Below are 15883 nucleotides of genomic sequence, written 5' to 3' on the forward strand. Positions count from 1 at the left end.
AGCAAAGGGTCTGAATACTTATGACCATGTGATATTTCAGTTTTTCTTTTTTAATAAATCTGCAAAAATGTCAAAAATTCAGTGTTTTTCTGTCAATATGGGGTGCTGTGTGTACATTAATGAGGAAAAAAATGAGCTTAAATGATTTTAGCATATGGCTGCAATATAACAAAGAGTGAAAAATTTAAGGGGGTCTGAATACTTTCCGTACCCACTGTAGTAGCAATCCAAAATAATCATTCTGTTGAATGAAATCTGCCACAGGTTGTTTATTTTAACAACTGTATTTCTGACATTTTCCGCTCTACCAGGTGAAAATGTTCTACATGTCAGAGATGCAGACACTCACAATAAGATCTACCATGCTCTGGAGCTGCAGTTTGGAAAGAGATACCCCTGGTATGACCAATGTACTGCCTGTCTTGGCCTTTATCGGCGACTTTGTCCTGTGAATTTTCTCTTGTAGACTGTCTTTTCCTTTTTTCACAGCTTTCCATTTTACATTTTAGTTTCAAAGCCCTTTTCCAGTATCATTATACTGCATTTTAAATCAAGTCCACAGTCTTACTTAAAATGAGGTGGACAGGGTAAACAAGGTGGGGTTGCAAAGGCATGCCTCTTTCAGCTAACAAAATGTTAATTATGTAAGCTAAACCCTTCGGTGACCTTTATTAGAAGCCACATAACTGCCTTAAAAATCCTAAAATTAGGATTTTTCTTTTCAAAAAGTAGATCAGTGACATCGACATTGTTTCTGTTTCCCATCAGTTCTAAGATTTATGGCGATGGCAATGCAGTTCCTCGTATTCTCAAGTTTTTACGTACCATTGACATAAATGAGCCCCTCCAGAAGACCTTTTGTTTTCCGCCGGTGAAAGACTGCATCTCCCAGGACATCGATCACATCCTGGAGATGCAGAGCGCTCTGGCCGTTGACCTGGGAGGGACCAACCTCAGGGTGGCTATCGTCTCTATGAAGGTAGGCTACACAGCTTCTTACCTGGACAGAAACATCACTGTAATTATTTTTAAATAGCTGTCTCTCCATTTTTACGATCATAAGGTTTTTATCCTAATGCCAGGCACCACTGCTCATGAAGCATTAGTTTCAGTTTAACATTAAAAAAGTGTTTGATTTTTATTGGTGCTAGTGTCTTTATTATGATTCAGTCTTATGGTTTTAATTAACCATTAATAACTTTGGAAGTACATTTTTTCATCTTCCTTTATTGGTATGTTACGATGAAATGTTATTAGATCCTTTGTGTTCTTGTCTTCTCTGCTATTCTTCTTTTCTTTCATGCTCACATATACAGTTACCGTTTGGCATGGCAACTGCACAGCCGAAGACAAAAAGTCCCTCCAAAATATCTAAATCGTCAGAAAAATTATTAACGCGTGACTCCCATCTCTGGATGACATTTACAGTAGCTGTTACATGAAAAGTACTCTTAATATTTTGAAGGACCCTTCTCATCCTGGTCACTTCTTGTTCAAGCTTCTACCCTCTGGGGAGCGATACAGGTCAATAAAAACTTGCACAGCCAGATTCACAAATACTTTTGACCCCAAGGCTGTTGTGCAGCTGAATCAGTCACAACACAAATGTGTGACTGAATCAGAGATACTCTGCTACATTGGTCATATGGTTAAAAAAACAATTAAACTTCTATTCAGTTTTATGTATTTCTTGGATTTGACTCTGTTATTCATTAGTTGATCCATTGCTATTAGGCTTGGGCACCCTTTAAATATTTGTTTGTTTGTTTGATGTTGAATGCTGTTTTCGCACCATAGAGTATTTCACTTTCATTGTATGTTTATCATGTAATGGTAATGAAGTTGTTGTTCTTCTTCTACACCTCTCTCTCCCCCACTCCTTCTTTCATCCCTCCCTCTGCCCAGGGCAACATAGTTAAGAAATACTGTTATCCCAATCCAAGGACTTTCAACGACAGGATGCAGCTTATATTGAAGATGTGCAGCGATGCCATACAAGATGCTGTCTGCCTCAACTGTAGAATACTCGGTATCGGTATGTAAACGCACACACACTCAAGTTCCTTAATGAAAAGCCACGATGATGCTGAAAACCATCATCTCATATCTGTGTCAAAATGTGTCATCCCACATGTCAGGAGTGTCCACAGGCGGGCGTGTAAATCCACACGATGGTTTGGTCCTGCACTCCACGAAGCTGATCGAGCAGTGGTCCTCGGTGGACCTGAGAACACCCATTTCCGACGCCCTGCACCTGCCCGTCTGGGTCGACAATGACGGCAACTGTGCTGCACTGGCTGAGAGGAAGTTTGGTCATGGAAAGGGGGTGGAGAACTTTGTTACTGTCATCACAGGAACAGGTGAAATTGCAGGATTTGAAAAGTATCGTAATTATATGTCTTTGCAGATTCTCAGTCATCCAGGTCATAGTAAGCTGAAAAAAAGTGAAAACAACTGGACTAGGTTTTTAAGTCGAAGACGTTTCACCTCTCATCCAAGAGGCTTCATCGGTTTTTTTCTTTTTTGTTTTTCTTTTCCTTCAGCTGTCCTAATTATAAATGTGTGTGTTACCGAGTTTGGGTTTTAGAGATACAGTATGTGAACCTTTTGGAATTTCATTGTTTTCTGCATTAATTTGTCATAAAATGTGATCTGATCTTCATCTAAGTCAAGAGTACTGACAGATATAATGTGCCTACAAAAACAACAAAAAAAAATTCTGATCTTTTATGAATTTTATTGAAGACACTCATTCAACATTCAGAATGGTAGTGGAAAAAGTAAGGGAACCCCTGCAATTGGTTGACCCCAATTTATTTATTGCACTTGGAATTCATCTTCCTCTCAATGATTGCAAGCCAGCCAGGCCCTGATGCAGCAAAGCAGGCCCATGCAGGTCATGATGTTTCCTCCACCATACTTTACGGTTGGGATGGTGTTTTCAACATGATATGCAGTGCCCTTTTTACGCCAGATGCAGTGCTGCGTGTTTGTTCCAAATAGTTCCGTCTTAGTTTCATCAGTCCAGAAAACATTTTGCCAATACCGCTGTGCCGTGTCAATGTGCTCTTTCGCCAACTTCAGGCGTGCAGCAATGTTCTTCTTAGTAAGCAGCGGCTTCCTTCGTGGTGTCCTGCCATAGACACCCTGTTTATTCAATGTTTAATGTACTGTGGACTCATGAACACAGATGTTATCCAGTTCCAATGATGCCTTCAAATCTGGCTGTCACTCAAGGTTGTTTCTTTACCTCATTGATGAGTCTTCATTGTGCTCTTGGGGTCATTTTGACTGGGCACCCACTTCTTGGTAGAGTAGCCATCCGCCCAACGTGTCTCCATTCGTAGATCGTTTGCCTAACTGTAGACTGGTGAATTTTTAAAGTCTTTGAAATCACCATATAACCCTTTCTAGCTTTATGTAAATCAACAATTCTTGATCGTGGATCTTCTGAAAGCTCTTTTTGGAGCAAACTCAAAAGGTTTGAGTGGTTTTTATCTGTCAAAGTAGCTCTAGTGCACAACTCCAAACTCATTTTCTCAACAAGACTCCAGGTATGCCAACACCTGACTCCAGTTAGCTTTTTTGAGGTCAGTAACTCGGGTTCACATACTTTTTCCCACTAGCACTATGAGATTTTTATGGTTGTTCTCAATAAAGACATGAAAGATCAAACATTTTTTTTGTGTTGTTATATTAGGCACATTATATCCGTCAGTACTCGACTTAGATAAAGATGAGATCACATTTTATGACAAATTAATGCAGAAAGCCATGAAATTCCAAAAGGTTCACATACTTCCTCTTGCCACTGTATTTCAGTGAGGAGTTATAAAGCTGGCAAACATCAAACACACAGTAACAACATGCACTGTAGTTAACTGATGGGAAAAGCTTAAATGTGTTGGTAAACTAGGCTGTTACCATGTCTCAGAAGAAAAAACTGCCTACAAGAGTACTGTTTCAACAAAAACACAAGCGTGCTGCCTGTCTCTTTATTCACTCATTCATTATGGCTGTGGCTCATGAGGTAGGGCAGTCGTCTCCTGACCAGCAAGTTGGTGGTTCGACTCCCGGTCTCCCCGCATGCCTAAGTGTCCCTGAGCAAGACACTGAACCCCGAATTGCTCCCGGTGGCTTGACTAGCGCCGGTGCATGGCAGCCTGTCGTCATCGGTGTGTGAATGTTGTGTGTGAATGGGTGAATGGTGTATGATCCTCTGTAAAGCGCTTTGGCCAGTGCAACACACTGTGAGAAAGCGCTATATAAAATACAGTCCATTTACCTGTTATTCCGACAAATCCATATGGCAGCCCGACACTGTATATTGTTAATTTAAATAAGTTGTAATATAAATATTGCATCATATGCAGCTGTCTTTTGATTTTTGAAAGCTCAGAAATATGCTCCTATCACTTTTTTGCATTTAAATACCAATGTTAATGTGGTCAAAATCATCACTAAAATTCATGCCAGTTGGTTTTCTGACGTTCTAAAGAATAGTCACACTGAAGAGCCGACTGACAAAATCCTTATTCGAGTACAGCCCTAGCTGCATTATGTATGTGTTAAGGCAGTCTCACCTTGTCCTCCTCTCCCTCAGAGTCAGAGGCCGCTCTGAACTGCAGTGTACCAGTGTTGATGTAAAATCCACCCAGCTTTGTAGTCAGAGAGGCAGGCACCAGCTCATCATACTGCGGAAAATGACAATAGAAGGCAGATTGTGGTATAAGATCAGGAGATTCTGAGAAACAATAAATCTTCTTAAACAAAACAGTTCTTCAGGACACATAAAAAAACAATTCTTATCACAGAGCACATCAAAACAGAAGTAAGAAAGAGTCAAACAGAAGCTGCCAATTTGTGAGTGCAGAGAGGACAGCTATCAAAACATAACTGCAGAGAATAGATAAAAGGAGCATAATTCTAGTTTAGCTATTTCAGACAAAGCGATAACCTTTGAATCCTGAGCAACAAGTACCATCAAAGACAAATCTCTGCATGGACACAAGCAGGATGTATGTATTCCTGAGTAATGGGGACGATTTTAGACCGTTGTCTGAGGCCAGCTGTATTAAAGGACAAGTGTCTATGTTTAGAAGCTTCTTTGAACATGCTGTAGTGAATCATCAAGCCAGGAAATAAATATTTAATAACAGAGGCATAATTTCTACCTCAATACAACAGCAGTTCAGGAATTGATGAGAATATATACATTAGCAGATAATAACAAGAGGAAAGAACAATGTGCATCTGACCAACGTGACATCCTAGAATAAAAAAGGGCAAGGGATACTCACAGCTTCTGAGTTGTCAATGAAGGGGTCTGACTCATCATAGCCAAAGCCTATATCAATCAGATCTTGCATTCTGTCTTTCCTCTTCTTGTTCCCCATATTACCCTGAAAAATAATAATAAAAAAACACCAATTTTATGTTTTGATTTTAATTAACATGAATATTTCTCTAATTTTTCAAAACCATAATCTTAATATGGCCACTTTTCACAATAAGGATTTACAAAATGCCCTCATGTGGCTGTTGTTTAGGAACATTTGGTCCTCTTAAAAACACAAACCCACATCAGCACTGAGGAAACAACCAGAGCCCGACTGACAAATCAGCCGTGCTGATACATCAGTCACGTTGTCTTCTTATTATACTGTCGATAGATCATTATTGGCATGTATGAAAGCTGATAAAAAAGAAACACACAATACAACAATGCCTCCCATAGTGTGTCCTCTCTCTCTCTCTCCCTGTACCTTTCTGCAGGTTGTCCTGGCCCTGGAGCTCTATGTTTCTGATGAGCAGTCACCGGCCACATCAACCTGACCAGTGTTTGATTGTTTGTTGTATCCTGTTGCTTTTCTTCTTCTCTCTCTCCTCTATCCACTCACCCCAACCAGTCGAGGCAGAAGGCCGCCCACCAAGAACCGGGGTCTGTCAGAGGTTTCTTCCATTAAAGGGAGTTTTTCCTCCCCACTGTCTCCAAGTGCTTGCTCAAGGGGGATTTGTTGGGTTTGCCTCTATAATAATAGTGATAATAGTAAGGTCTAGACTTTACATGGTAAAGTGTCCTGAGATGACTTTTGTTGTGATTTGGCGCTATACAAATAAGATTTGAATTTGAATTTAGATATCCTGAGGTCATACAGAAACATCTTCTTCATTACACAGTCTGTCCCCCAAAGAGGACCACCGACAAGTTTCTCCATTGTAAAATATCCTGCCCTGTACACATCATGGTCACAATTTTTTAAAAACAAATAGGTTTTCTTCATCCAAAATGCTTTTTATTTTTGTAAAAACATGAATTAAACTTGAATAAATATCAGTATCAGCCTCAACAATTTCACATAGGTCAAGCAGTAGAAACAACAGTCAGTAAGTAAAGAAAGAAGTAAATGAGGTATGGCTTTTTGCACAGAGTTATCTGTGATTCTGGGGATTAAATTTACTCGACTACGAGAAGTTACTAAGACACAGTAATGCTAACAAATATGTCAGCCAATGTTACCTTTTTGCCAACACATGTATCAGTGTATATACAGGTCAATAAGTAACCTGAAACTACAGTATGAATGATATATGTGTATATATATTTTGAATAGGTTTATTGTAAAAATATTTTTTATATTTATTACTACTCTTCTGTAGTACTACCTGTTTCCTTTTTTCAAATGTATATTTTTTAACCAGTCTATACTACACAACCAAGACAAATTCCTTGTATAAAGGGGCGTTGCTAGACATAAAGCTCTACTGGAGCACAGGCCCCCCCGTTGCTCAAATCAATTTTTTTCCTTGAAAGTCTGCTGCATGAATAAATTGTGCTATTGCCTACATTGTGCTATATGAACTTCTCTGTTCCACTGCCATACTGCTGCTACTGAAACAACTACTAGTAAAGGTGAAATGTAGAGATATGAATCTTTATGAACATATTTACATCTTTATGAACATTCTCAACATGATTTGTGGTGTAAAGGTCTGGCCCTGCATTGCACAGTTCTTTGCATTCTTCTGCGTTTCACAATAATAACCAATTTGATTGTCAAGCAGCCCAACTGATTTGTCTTTGATGTGTTTATTTGCCAATATAACATTACTGAATTTTTGAATCACTCAAATAATAATACTGGCATTGGCCTTAAAAATCCACTATCAGTCAGACTATAATTTAACATAATCAGATGAAAGACACTTTAAAAATATAATAACTCACATATTTATTTTCAAACTTTTTTGCCAGAGCCTCGACCTGGAGTCGCTCTCTCTCCTCATCATTGAAGGGGTCAGCGGGATTGTGGGCTGAAGCCAGGCTTGGAGGATTATTGTTTGTCTGGAACAAATAATGAAAATCAAAAATTTAAGATGATCAACAGGAGCTAGAAGTAGACAGTTATAGTGCTACTCACACTGAAACACTACCAGCTTGTGACATGACTGAAATGTTACTGTAGAGAAAAGTCTAACCAGGAAAGTATATTATATTATTTCAATACAACAAACATCAAATAACCGAATCCAAAAACTCCAAAATGTGCTGTTATGTAAAATAAAATTAGAGCCTAAACTCTCCAGGATCAAAATGAGGAGAGCTTCTCTGTGATTTATCAGCCCTGACATTTGCCTGGCTCCCATGCTAACGTTACATCCTGGTACTTCCATCAGCAGTACTCTCTCACCCGCAGCCACAGGGCCAAACTGCATGTGGCATTTCCAAGTGCTGTAATGGCTGTGTGACTGAGCTGTTGCTGGGCAAGTCTGAGTGAAGAGGACAGTGAGCAGCACAAGATAAGCTTTACTTCGACATGTGGCAAAAAGATGAGGTCCCTCGTTAAAACGCAGTGAGAGAGTAAAGCAGCTGAAGTTGGAAAGCACACAGAGTGCCCTGGCTGAATGAGTGGCCAAAAACTGCTGCTGCCTTTTGTGTTGAGTCGCACTAATGGTCAGTTTCAACCACGCTAGTCCACGAAAGCACAAGGTGCTCTTTCACCCCCCTTTACTTACAGATGATAAGTCCACACAAACACTTCCAAAGGCAATAAAATTAACTCCAGCTCCAGTCTCAGCCGGTCTGGTAATGTTTGTTAAGATGGGATATCCTACCTGGAGGTTTTGAATGAGTTCGCCGTAATTAAACTCGGCGGAGGAGCGGTCGTCAGGCTCGGACAGAGGCAGGTTGAGCCGCACTGTCGCCCTCTTCTCGGCTCTAGCGTTGTCCCTATCGCTGGTTTTGCCGAGACGACCGTTGCTGGCAGCACCTCCTGCCCCGATCGCTGTCTCGACCTCCATGGCTCTACCGAAGTTGAAGTCGGCCTCATCCTCCAGCCGGCGTTTCCTAGACTCCGCGGCTGCTCCAGATGCGAAGGCCGAGAGGGTGACAAATTGCACTTTTCTCGGTTCGGCCATTTGGATGAGCTGCCTGCCTGTCTGAACCTCGCTCCGGACAGACAGCGAGGAGAAGAGCTAGTTCGCGAAACTACTTCAAATTGATAGATTGAAGAAGGTTTCGCGAAGCTCCGACGGCTGCTCAGTGCCTAGGCGTATGTCAGGGCTTTCTGCGAACCATACGAATTGAACTCCCTGGGATGCGACGGTCGGGGAAAAGTTGTTTTTTCCGCAGCTACTTGCATCCTGAATCTGCTATGGGACCGATACATTCGTAGGAGCCATCTTGGGTTTCGGGAGTAAATAAAATATCAGAAGAGGGAAGTCACTGCGCCTGCGCCTACGCACAAAACGGAAGCATCGTTACACGAGGGGAGTTGATCCTGACCAATCAGTGCGTGCCCCGATCCTAAACCCGCCCCTGTCACAACAGGCGATAATAACAACACTATCAGTACTGTGATGACCTTTACAAAGTAGCGGATAGAAGGACGGGGAGTGGGAGACGGATCTCATGTTGTGTGCACCCAGACATCCAGAAACAGAGAAGCTACATCTCGTGTCTAAATCGACAGCTTTCATCCGATGCCGTTCATAGAGACAGTGGCAGTGACATATTGAATTGGGAATTTTCTACAAGAGCACCGGCCCACACTCAAAAATCAAACCCTAAAAAGAAGCCTGATGATTGGCTGTCTCGGTTACCCACCTCAACACAGCTGAATAAATTGCAATAATGACCACCTGTTGATATAGTGTGTAAAGCTCCCCTCCAGATATGTTTGAAGATATTTTGTTGCCATACCATAATCAGTACTCAGTCATAGGAGTACTGATTGTAGTTTTAACTTCATTTCAAAATCAGAGTACACTGGTATTCAAGATAACTTCATCCAGGATTAATAAATCAATCCCCAGACTGCAGTCAAAGAACCGAATAGACTGGATGACAAGGAACATGATTATTCTACAATGTCTTCTGAGGAAATAACCCCCTTCATGTCACCAGGATCATGTTGGGATTGGGAGTTTAATTTATGAGAAAAAAATCAATATTACCAACAGGTGAATAAAGTTTAAAACATTTAATTAAAGATGCCATTTGAGTTGCACTATGGGAATAATAGTCTCCAACAGACTTGATATGAGGAAGGGACTAACTTTTGAAATGTTTATCTTATTTTTGCTCTATTTTGACCATTCTTAATTTAAATGGTTTCTTGCACAAATGGTACAATTTGTTTGCCAGTTTCATATGCCATTGTAAGCTAAGTAAAAATGAAAAAATATTTTAATAGAAAAGGTAATTGTGTTAGTTTATTGGTTTTCTAAGATCTTTGTGGAATTATCACAACAATTCACAATTTAATCCCATGTTTTGCAGCTGTGCACAGCTTCTTCAGTTCCTTTGTGTAATGCAGTACAGGACAAAAGTGTACATTAACAGCAGTCTCAAAAATCAAATCTGGTTTTGTTGGTTTGTCTGGTATACTAACTAAGAAAACTTATCTTTTGTTACTTTTCCAGTATCAACACACTACACCCTCAAAAACTGCATGTTACACAAATTACATATAGAACTGGGCCACTACTCCAGTGTAGCAGCCATGCTGTTGCTTAGGTCCTGTTTATTTTTTTCCCCTTCCTCTACAGTATACACTCATATCTTCATTTTGATTTCTTTACCTTAATTGTTCTGATATTCCTCAAGTTGTTCGTTTTTGGTATTGCTATTGAAAGCTGATAAAAACAATGTCAAGTCAGTTACTGTACTGCACTGACGTTGATGCAAATAGATCACAGACAACAACAACAGTAATTTACAGAATACAGTCACAATTTAATAAGAATATACATACAAGTACATAGAGAACTGCAATTTAAAACGTACATATTTTAATACAAAACACTACAGTATAGCATATAACTAGCAATAACTTCATATTTCTAAGCTTCAAGTGAAATTATCAAATGGACTATAATGACTGCTAACATCCGCATAATGTAGCTACTCTTGATGTAGACTCGTGGCGAGCTGACTGAGTGCTGTCAGGAGAGGAGGACTCTGTTCTCTTTGGCCCACTTCCTCAGAGTTCGGATGATGTATTCAACCTGTGGGTTTCCTGAATTTCGCAGCAGGGACACCACCTCTTTCAGTGTCTCCCTGGAACACAAACAGAATATATGAGGAAACAAGATTAGATCAAGAATGCACCATCTCTCATTTTTCTTTTATCTACCCATCACACCCACTCATGCAGACTAAAGGAGATTGATATGCGAGTCCAAATGTTATTCAATTCTATTGGCAATGACAGAGATTATGAAGAAAAATGTTTTTAAATGTGTCAAGATAACCTGAAGACCCAAACTACTGCACAGGAGAAAAACAACATACAAACATACTTGGGCTCCTTGTTTGCCAGTATGAGCTGGAAGATGCCAACACATGCCCCTCTTTTGCCCTCCCAGTAGTTGGAACTTGGGTCCAGCTTCTCCAGTGCATCGAATGCTTTGGCTGCATAGTAGAACTGGCCCATCTAAAACATGTTGTGATCATGAGCACCTGATGCAGCTATGGTTGCAATGGTATGAGATATTCACGATATGATAACTGTCTCAGAAAATTTCACTGTTTCACGGTATGTGGGTATATATGGTATAACACAATTGCTATTATTATCAACTGCAACAGCCCTCAGAAGAATGAAAAAAATCATCTTTTTGTTTTTATTGCAAGTGACTTTGCCAGTTGATTGAACTAGATTACAGCACAAGATTGACCCAAAAAATAAACTGAGTTATAAAGATGATAAAAAATAACATAACTTTAACATGTTATACAACTAAAGCATGTTAGTTTGTGTTAGTACCAGTAGCAGAGAAAGTATTCACATCCTTTTCTTAAGTAAAAGTACTAATATCACACTGTAAAAGTAGAATACTCTGTTATAAGAAAAGTTCTACATTAATAATGTTAAGTACAAGTATTAACACAGAAATGTACTTAAAGTATTAAAAGTGTTAGTAGGCTACTCAATGCAGAAAACTGTTATACTATACAGTATATTATTACATTAATAACCCATCACTCATGCATTCATGTAAAAGCAGGATTTGATTGTTGTGGCTAGGTGAACTGGAGCTCAATTCAGGTCAATTCAGTTTTATTTGTATAGCGCCAAATGACAACAAAAAGTCATCTCAGGACACTTTACAAAGTGAGGTGGGGATTATTACTGTTAAACAAGGCTCCATCGTATCTTAAAGACCTCGTAGAGCCTTATCATCCTAACAGAGCACTTCGCTCTCAGAGTGCAGGTTTACTTGTGGTTCCTAGAGTCCACAGAAGCAGAATGGGAGGCAGAGCCTTTAGCTATCAAACTCCTCTCCTATGGAACCAACTCCCAGTCTCAGTTCAGGAGGCGGACACCCTCTCTACCTTTAAGATTAGACTTAAGATAATTAAAGATGCCATTTGAGTTGCACTATGGGAATAATAGTCTCCAACAGACTTGATATGAGGAAGGGACTAACTTTTGAAATGTTTATCTTATTTTTGCTCTATTTTGACCATTCTTAATTTAAATGGTTTCTTGCACAAATGGTACAATTTGTTTGCCAGTTTCATATGCCATTGTAAGCTAAGTAAAAATGAAAAAATATTTTAATAGAAAAGGTAATTGTGTTAGTTTATTGGTTTTCTAAGATCTTTGTGGAATTATCACAACAATTCACAATTTAATCCCATGTTTTGCAGCTGTGCACAGCTTCTTCAGTTCCTTTGTGTAATGCAGTACAGGACAAAAGTGTACATTAACAGCAGTCTCAAAAATCAAATCTGGTTTTGTTGGTTTGTCTGGTATACTAACTAAGAAAACTTATCTTTTGTTACTTTTCCAGTATCAACACACTACACCCTCAAAAACTGCATGTTACACAAATTACATATAGAACTGGGCCACTACTCCAGTGTAGCAGCCATGCTGTTGCTTAGGTCCTGTTTATTTTTTTCCCCTTCCTCTACAGTATACACTCATATCTTCATTTTGATTTCTTTACCTTAATTGTTCTGATATTCCTCAAGTTGTTCGTTTTTGGTATTGCTATTGAAAGCTGATAAAAACAATGTCAAGTCAGTTACTGTACTGCACTGACGTTGATGCAAATAGATCACAGACAACAACAACAGTAATTTACAGAATACAGTCACAATTTAATAAGAATATACATACAAGTACATAGAGAACTGCAATTTAAAACGTACATATTTTAATACAAAACACTACAGTATAGCATATAACTAGCAATAACTTCATATTTCTAAGCTTCAAGTGAAATTATCAAATGGACTATAATGACTGCTAACATCCGCATAATGTAGCTACTCTTGATGTAGACTCGTGGCGAGCTGACTGAGTGCTGTCAGGAGAGGAGGACTCTGTTCTCTTTGGCCCACTTCCTCAGAGTTCGGATGATGTATTCAACCTGTGGGTTTCCTGAATTTCGCAGCAGGGACACCACCTCTTTCAGTGTCTCCCTGGAACACAAACAGAATATATGAGGAAACAAGATTAGATCAAGAATGCACCATCTCTCATTTTTCTTTTATCTACCCATCACACCCACTCATGCAGACTAAAGGAGATTGATATGCGAGTCCAAATGTTATTCAATTCTATTGGCAATGACAGAGATTATGAAGAAAAATGTTTTTAAATGTGTCAAGATAACCTGAAGACCCAAACTACTGCACAGGAGAAAAACAACATACAAACATACTTGGGCTCCTTGTTTGCCAGTATGAGCTGGAAGATGCCAACACATGCCCCTCTTTTGCCCTCCCAGTAGTTGGAACTTGGGTCCAGCTTCTCCAGTGCATCGAATGCTTTGGCTGCATAGTAGAACTGGCCCATCTAAAACATGTTGTGATCATGAGCACCTGATGCAGCTATGGTTGCAATGGTATGAGATATTCACGATATGATAACTGTCTCAGAAAATTTCACTGTTTCACGGTATGTGGGTATATATGGTATAACACAATTGCTATTATTATCAACTGCAACAGCCCTCAGAAGAATGAAAAAAATCATCTTTTTGTTTTTATTGCAAGTGACTTTGCCAGTTGATTGAACTAGATTACAGCACAAGATTGACCCAAAAAATAAACTGAGTTATAAAGATGATAAAAAATAACATAACTTTAACATGTTATACAACTAAAGCATGTTAGTTTGTGTTAGTACCAGTAGCAGAGAAAGTATTCACATCCTTTTCTTAAGTAAAAGTACTAATATCACACTGTAAAAGTAGAATACTCTGTTATAAGAAAAGTTCTACATTAATAATGTTAAGTACAAGTATTAACACAGAAATGTACTTAAAGTATTAAAAGTGTTAGTAGGCTACTCAATGCAGAAAACTGTTATACTATACAGTATATTATTACATTAATAACCCATCACTCATGCATTCATGTAAAAGCAGGATTTGATTGTTGTGGCTAGGTGAACTGGAGCTCAATTCAGGTCAATTCAGTTTTATTTGTATAGCGCCAAATGACAACAAAAAGTCATCTCAGGACACTTTACAAAGTGAGGTGGGGATTATTACTGTTAAACAAGGCTCCATCGTATCTTAAAGACCTCGTAGAGCCTTATCATCCTAACAGAGCACTTCGCTCTCAGAGTGCAGGTTTACTTGTGGTTCCTAGAGTCCACAGAAGCAGAATGGGAGGCAGAGCCTTTAGCTATCAAGCTCCTCTCCTATGGAACCAACTCCCAGTCTCAGTTCGGGAGGCGGACACCCTCTCTACCTTTAAGATTAGACTTAAGACGTTCCTTTTTGATAAAGCTTATAGTTGGGGTTGGATCAGGTGACCCTGAGCCTTCCCTTAGTTATGCTGCTATAGGCCTAGGCCCCATGATGCTCTGAGTTTCTTCCATTAAAGGGAGTTTTTCCTCCCCACAGTCACCAAGTGCTTGCTCAAGGGGGATTTGTTGGGTTTTCCTTCTGTAATAATAGTGATAACAGTAAGGTCTAGACCTTACTTTGTAAAGTGTCCTGAGATGACTTTTGTTGTGAATTGGCGCTATACAAATAAAATTTGATTTGATTTGATTAAATTAGTTTCATGTGGTGATTAATAATTTGTAAATTGTATGGTTTGAGAAGTGTATGCATGTCTTAAAAGTCTAATTCTGGTAAATGTTTAAAAGTAACTCTGGTGAATTGGCTTGTCTAAGGACGGAGGTGTTGGTCTACCTGTAAGAGATATGAAGTAGTATAGTCTGAGGGAGGGTTGGCCCAGACGGTAGTGCTATTTAAGTAGTTGCTCAAGGGCAGCTGGAAGATGAAGGTCATGCAAGTGTAGATGTGTGCACGTGTTGTTAATTTAAGCTGCGTTATTATGAACTGAGTTTTGTTCAGTTATGTGAAGTTAACTATTTGGTTGTTTTATGGCCACTTTGGCCAGATCTTCCACAAACAGATTATCAAAACAGTTGGTGAGTCTTTTCCTGCTGTAACCAGTAAATTGACTAATAATGTGAGCACAAATTTTTACATTTACACGTGTCTTTCTATTTAAGTCATCCTCAGGTTATACTAGAGCCAGAAGACAGAGGGTGACATCACCTTGTAGCAGTCGTTGGCAATGAGCTGCAGCAGACTGAAGGAATCTGAGGAAGTGCCCATCTTCAGATAGAGCTCCCAGGCAAGCCGACCCTTCTGGTTCATTATGTCTGACAAGAACAAGACAGATGTTCAATAATCCATCATTCACAGGCAGCAGCTTTTAGAGATTCAAATTTGGGAAATATTAAAAGCCTCTGGGCAGGTTTTATTGATGTGGATTGAGCCAAGAGAGGAAGAAAAGTCTTTTAATGGAAATTTCTATTTCTTAGAGTTGTTGAGTATAACACTAGCCAAATGCAAGAGTGACCTTAAATTCTCTTCAAGCCTGAGGCTTCAGTGAAGTAGAAAAGATTCCCCAGTCTTTTACCAGCTTAAGGTCTTTTATTTCTGTCATCAATTGTAGGATACTGTAATTTTATCCAAGTCTACCTAAAAAGGCCCCTCGCCTTTATACAGCTGTTGCCAAAGACAGCCTATAGGTAAAAACGAATGGACTTGAACATATAGGTCAATCTGGCAATTTCATTCTAGTTGGAAAAGGTCAACTCACAAGCAGTCTGGCATTTTGAGCCTCTATTCTCATGTTGGTGGTCCATGTGCATTGAGGATTAGTTTGAAAACGTTACAGATTATTTTTACAGTATCTGTCATCTCAACATTAAGTGTTTTTAATCCCTATGTGCCAAAGCTTAGCCTGCGATCTCTTCAGAATTGGAAAAAAATAAAGGTGTGTGGAATTATGTTCTCATTTCTCTTTTTCTCTCTTTTAAAGTTTGTTTTTAATTTCTTGAAAAGTATGTAAATCTCTTAGAAACAGCCTCAACAGCTACATAAATAAATGCACATT

General features: G+C 39.2%; 3 protein-coding genes across 3 annotated transcripts in view; all 3 read right to left on the minus strand.

Moving 5' to 3' along the window:
• LOC109966276 (ubinuclein-2-like) overlaps positions 1 to 9583 on the minus strand; it is a 29167-nt gene extending 19584 nt beyond the window's left edge. Inside the window, exons 1-4 of the mRNA XM_020611005.1 lie at positions 8116 to 9583; positions 7229 to 7345; positions 5301 to 5402; positions 4584 to 4694 (exon numbers count right to left, since the gene is read on the minus strand). Coding sequence (XP_020466661.1) covers positions 4584 to 4694; positions 5301 to 5402; positions 7229 to 7345; positions 8116 to 8418 — 633 coding nt within the window. The 5' untranslated portion in view covers positions 8419 to 9583. The remainder of the gene's footprint in view (positions 1 to 4583; positions 4695 to 5300; positions 5403 to 7228; positions 7346 to 8115) is intronic.
• Positions 9584 to 10221: 638 nt separating this feature from the next.
• On the minus strand, positions 10222 to 10974 carry LOC109966265 (intraflagellar transport protein 56-like). Its single transcript, XM_020610983.1, has 2 exons — positions 10804 to 10974; positions 10222 to 10561 (listed from the first exon to the last, which is right to left on the minus strand). The coding sequence occupies exons 1-2, from the start codon at positions 10935 to 10937 to the stop codon at positions 10447 to 10449; spliced, it is 249 nt and encodes an 82-aa protein (XP_020466639.1). The 5' UTR covers positions 10938 to 10974; the 3' UTR covers positions 10222 to 10446.
• A 1643-nt stretch (positions 10975 to 12617) lies between these two features.
• Positions 12618 to 15883, minus strand: part of LOC109966295 (intraflagellar transport protein 56-like) — an 11264-nt gene continuing 7998 nt past the window's right edge. Inside the window, 3 exon segments of the mRNA XM_020611039.1 lie at positions 12618 to 12937; positions 13180 to 13313; positions 15037 to 15143. Coding sequence (XP_020466695.1) covers positions 12823 to 12937; positions 13180 to 13313; positions 15037 to 15143 — 356 coding nt within the window. The 3' untranslated portion in view covers positions 12618 to 12822.

Source organism: Monopterus albus, unplaced genomic scaffold (genome assembly GCF_001952655.1).
Source record: "Monopterus albus unplaced genomic scaffold, M_albus_1.0 scaffold108.1, whole genome shotgun sequence".
Lineage (NCBI taxonomy): Eukaryota > Metazoa > Chordata > Actinopteri > Synbranchiformes > Synbranchidae > Monopterus > Monopterus albus.